This window comes from Mandrillus leucophaeus, unplaced genomic scaffold (assembly GCF_000951045.1).
Source record: "Mandrillus leucophaeus isolate KB7577 unplaced genomic scaffold, Mleu.le_1.0 Scaffold16, whole genome shotgun sequence".
Taxonomy (NCBI): domain Eukaryota; kingdom Metazoa; phylum Chordata; class Mammalia; order Primates; family Cercopithecidae; genus Mandrillus; species Mandrillus leucophaeus.
In genome coordinates, this window is record NW_012101587.1 from 197683 (window position 1) to 202594 (window position 4912).

Genomic DNA, 4912 nt, shown 5'->3' on the forward strand with positions numbered 1-4912 from the left:
CAACTGGATACATGGGGTCATTTGTTTCATTTTAAATATTTGCTTTTATAAAGTTTAACTTTGTTTTATCATGTACTTTTTTCCTTTTAAGTTCCTCTTAGGGGTTATTTGAGAAATAATTGTCTGTGGCTCAAAGTCAGTGGTTTAATTTACTTCAAATTTCTCCCAAATCTCAACCCTCAGAGTTCTAGGCTGGAGGCCAGGGAGAGGGAGTGGCTGCTGGTTAGTTGAGGGTTTTTTGGGGGGGTGCTGAAGATGTCCTAAAATTAGATAGTGATGGTGTTTGCACTACTGTGGATATCCTAAAAACCACTGAATTGTATGCTTTAAACAGGTGAGTTAGTTATAGCTCAGGAAACCTGGAAAACGTGTTGTATGTAGGGGTCGTGTGCCATCTTGCATGCATTTTCAGGGGTTTATTGAGATTCCTGGACGTCACGTTAGGAATCCCTGTGTCTGCCTGTGTACCTCCCATTGCGGGCTTGCCTGGGCCACTGTGACCATGTGCTCTTCCCTGGTCCCAGGCTGGCTGGCGCCTCCCTGTCACTATCACCCCTGCACTCCCCCATACACGCCGTACCGACAGGGTACGGTGCAAACCTTTCTTCATGTGCTGACAGAAGCGGTCTCCAGTCGTGACATGGACCAAAGTCCCAGGACGCAGGTGATGGCCTCTGTGGCCCAGCCATCCTCCTTCCTGCCAACCCTGTGGACTTGTCCTGTCTCTTGTTCCAGTCTCTTTGGCTACTCCACAAGTTACCCCAGATCTTAGGACTTGGAAGGACAACAATTATTTTGCTCGTGAGTGCATTTTGGGTGGAACTTGGCAAGAACAGCTGCTCTCTGCCGTCCTCAATCTGGGGAGCTCAAAGGCTAGGGCTGCAGCCCTTGAAGCTCATTCTCTTGCTTTCTCTCTCTCCCTCATTCACTCTTTGGCATGGCTGGTGCTGGCCATCTCCTGGGACCTCCACCCGGGCTCTGCTGGGACACCCACCAAGGCCTCCTCATGAGACCTGGGCTTCCTCACAACATGGCCAGGTCCCAAGGGGGAGCTTCCTGGGAAAGCAGGTGGAAGCTGTATCTTTTTTATGACCTAAGTCTTGGAAATCACAGCATTGCTTCTGTGGACTGGAGTGGTCACAAGCCCACCTGTGATCAAAGGGAGAAGACACGGACACCACCTCCCAGTGCCGAGTGTCGAGGAAAAGGAAGATGTTGCTGGGCCCTCTTTTTATCTGGTCTGGAGGACGTGTTCAACACAGATTTGTGGAAATGTGTGATTGTTGAAAATGTTCCTGGCAGCTCTCTCAGCGTCAGAACTCTTTGTATTCCGTCCTACACAAACATGGATCTGATCACACTGCTTTCCAGGCAAGGAGCCCAGGTGGCTTGAGGGTATGCCCAGGACACAGCCTGGTGTGGAAGGGTCCAGCCTCTGCAGCCTGAACCATGCCGTCTTCTCCAGCCTGCCAGCTGGCTGCCTCCCACCCTTGCCTGTTCACAGTCACACCTGGATGTGAGAAGGGAAACAGACCGAGCAGTCCTGCCTTGGGTGATCCCTCCCTCCCTCCCACCCCTTGCGGATCTTGGTCTTTAGAATTGGCACCAGTGGAGAAGGATATTGTCTAAATCAAAGCAACAGATGGGATGAGCTGAGGGACATAGAATCCAAGGGTAGTGTTGGGGGAGCCTGGGGGAGGAGAGGAGACTGCACTTTGTGTGCTCCGTTGGTTTATAAAACCCTCAAATTTGGTAGAAATATTGCAGTTCCTGCCTTGTGAGTGGAATAACACCCTAAGTCCAAGTAGCAGAGGGCAGAGGGCAGAGGTTAGAGGTCATCTTGTATTTGCCATTAGCTGTTCACTTGCAAAATTTCCATTTTAAGTCTACATTGCCTGGAGCAGGCAACACACAACCTTTGATCCCACTTCTGCTTTCTGATCCCAGGACTCATTTGAGTCTCTTGTTTATCAACCGTTTTCAATCCCAAACCCCACGGGGCTTCCCAGGAGCCACCTAGAGGCTGCAGTGTTTTCCAGGACCTTGGCTGCTGTCTTGTCCTGGGGCTGCGCAAATGGGGAGGTTGGCTCATAACCTGTCATTGCAGGTGCTGGGCCCTGGAGGGTGCTGGGTCCCTGTCACATTGTCCCTGTGTCTCTGTCTGTGCAGAGGTGCTTGTCAAGTGCACATGTGGAACCAGCCATCCTTTTACAGCAGAGTGTACTCTGAAAACAGCTTCATCATGTAGCCTTCTGAAGGGTTTTGACCTGGGCCAGCTGTATTGCCACCGAAGCTTGCATACAGCCGAGTTTCTAGGAAAAGGGGAGCAGGATCTGTCTGGCTGCTTTCTATCGGCACAGCACGCTTGGGGCGGGCTCCATGCTGCCTTTCTCCTGAGAGTAAATGGAAACGTGGTAACTTTTAATTTTTGGCTCAATTTTTCTCCCATTCTCCCCATTCACTTTTTTATGATGTTGGAAGAGGTTAGGTTTGCAGAAAAATAGTTCAGAAAGTGGATTTTCTAATGCACAAAACCAAAATCTTGTAATCTTTCTGTTCTATTTTTTTTTAAAGAAATGCAGAAAGTTCTGAGAACACAGCTGTTGACCTGCGTTAAAACCAGTCTGTTTCTGTCTTTTTCCCCTTTCTGTTTCTGTCTCACTTTTTAACGTGTAGCTGCAGATAGCAAGGATGAAGAAGTCAAGGTCGCCCCCAGGCGGTCCTTCCTGGGTATGTACCCTGCGCGTGCACCGCCCGCCGCGCGTTCCTTTCGCCTCATTCCTGCAGCTGTGCTTCCTCCTGTCATTGCTTCCATCTGTGCATGTGTGTACGTCATCTTTACCAAGTGTGGCCGAGTCTACAGCAAACTAATCAACCTCTAGCTCTGCTGTTTTCAAGCATGAAGTAGTTCTTAGAAGCCTATCCATGTTCTTCTGTGTGTGGGGAGATGGGGGTGGGAAGGGGAAGAGGGAGGGAGACAGGAAGGGAGGAGAAAATTTTAGATGACAAATTTTGGACTTTGTTAAATTTATTCCAAAGTATTTTATCCTTTTTGATGCTATTGTGAATGGAAATGTTTTCTTAATTTCAGTTCTGCTTGTTCATTGCTACTTTATAGAAATGTAATTGATCATTGCATGTTGATCTTGCATCATGCAATTCTGCTGAACTGGTTTGTTCTAAGAGTTGTTTAGTAGATTCTCTATATATGATTCTGTCATTTGCAAATAGAGATGGTTTTAATTCTTCCTTACCAGTTTAGTTGCTTTTATTTCTTTTTATTGTTTAATTATCCTGGTTATAAGCAGTGAGAGTGGATGTACCTATCTTATTCTTCATTTAAGTGAGAAAGCATTCCATCTTTCACCACTAAGTATGATGTTAGTCAATGGATTTTCCATAGTTGCCCTTCATTAGGTTAAGGCAGTTCCCTTTTATTTGAGTTTGTTGGGTGTTTTTATAATAAGAGTTAGAGTTTGCCAAATGCTTTTCTGTGTCTGTTGAGATGATCATGTGGGTTTTGTTTTTTATTCTACTATGAGGATGTACTACCTTGATGAATTTTTGTGTGTTGAACCAACCTTGCATTCTTGGGATAAATTCATGTGGTCATGGTGTCTAACGCTTTTTATCTGTTGCTGGATTTTATTTGCTGGTATTGTATTGGGGATTTTTTGTATCTATATTCATAAAAGATAATGGTCTGTAGTTTTCTTGTGATGACTTTTTCTAGATTTAGTTCTAGGATAATACTGGCCTTACAAAATAAGTTAGGAAATGTTCCCCTCCTTTTCTATCTTTTTAGAGTTTGCAAAGGGTTGATACTAATTCCTCTTTAAATATTTTTAGAGTTATCCAGTGAAGCCATCTGGGCTTGGGCTTTTCTTTGTGGAAAGTTTTAAAATTACGAATTCGATCTCTTGTTATAAGTCTATTCAGACTTTTTGTTTCTTCGTAAGTCAGTTTTGGTAGTTTGTATTGGAATTTTTCCATTTCACCTAAGTTATCTAATTTGTTGACATATAATTTTTCTCAGTATTCCCTTAGAATCCTTTGTATTTTTGGAAAGTCATTAGTAATGGTTCCTTTTTTATTCCTGACTTAAGTAATTTGATCCCCTCCTTTCCTTTCTGTTTTTGGTCAGTCTAGCTAAAAATTTGTCAATTTTTTGTTCTTGTCAAATAACCAACTTTTTAAAAGGTGTTTCTTTTTCTTTTCTTTCTTTCTTCCTTTTTTTTTTTTTAACACAACACATACACATCGCCCATCAAAGAACCAATTTTTGGTTTTGTTGATTTTCTTTATTGCTTTTCTATTCTCTACTTTATTTCACTCTAATCTTTCTTTCCTTATGCTTGCTTTGGGTTTAATTTACCTTTTTCTTAAGGTGGAGGTTAGATCATTGATTTTTTTTCTTTCTTCCTTTCTAATGTAGTTATTGACAGCCATAATTTCTCTCTAAGTGGGTGCTTTACCTGCGTCCTATACTTGGTGTGTGGTGTTTTCGTTTTCAGGCACCTTAAAGTATTTTAAAATATACTCCAAGGTTTCTTCTTTGACCCTTTTATTATTTAGGAATGTGCTAACTTCCACATATTTGTGAATATCCCAAAATGTCTTCTGTTACTGATTTCAAATTTATTTCCATTATAGTTGTAAAATATACTCTGTATTATTCCAGTACTTTTACTTATTTTTTTAAAATTTTTGGAGACAGAGTCTTGCTCTGTTGGCTGTGGTGTGACTTTGGCTCACTGCAACCTACGCCTCCTGAGTTCAAGCAATTCCCGTGCCTCAGCCTCCCGAGTAGCTGGGACTACAGGTGCGTGCCACTGCACCTGGCCAATTTTTTGTATTTTTTATAGAGACAGCGTTTCACCATGTTGACCAGGCTGGTCTCGAACTCCTGAGC

The 4912-nt window shown here is 43.4% G+C and overlaps 1 protein-coding gene across 3 annotated transcripts in view; it reads left to right on the forward strand.

Annotated features, from left to right (window-relative positions):
* Positions 1-4912, forward strand: part of PQLC1 (PQ loop repeat containing 1) — an 81728-nt gene that overhangs the window by 25548 nt on the left and 51268 nt on the right. Inside the window, exon 3 of one of the 3 annotated variants that reach the window (XM_011975870.1) lies at positions 2677-2730. The exons of the other annotated variants lie outside the window; for them this stretch is intronic. Coding sequence (XP_011831260.1) covers positions 2677-2730 — 54 coding nt within the window. The remainder of the gene's footprint in view (positions 1-2676; positions 2731-4912) is intronic. 3 annotated transcript variants of the gene reach the window in all.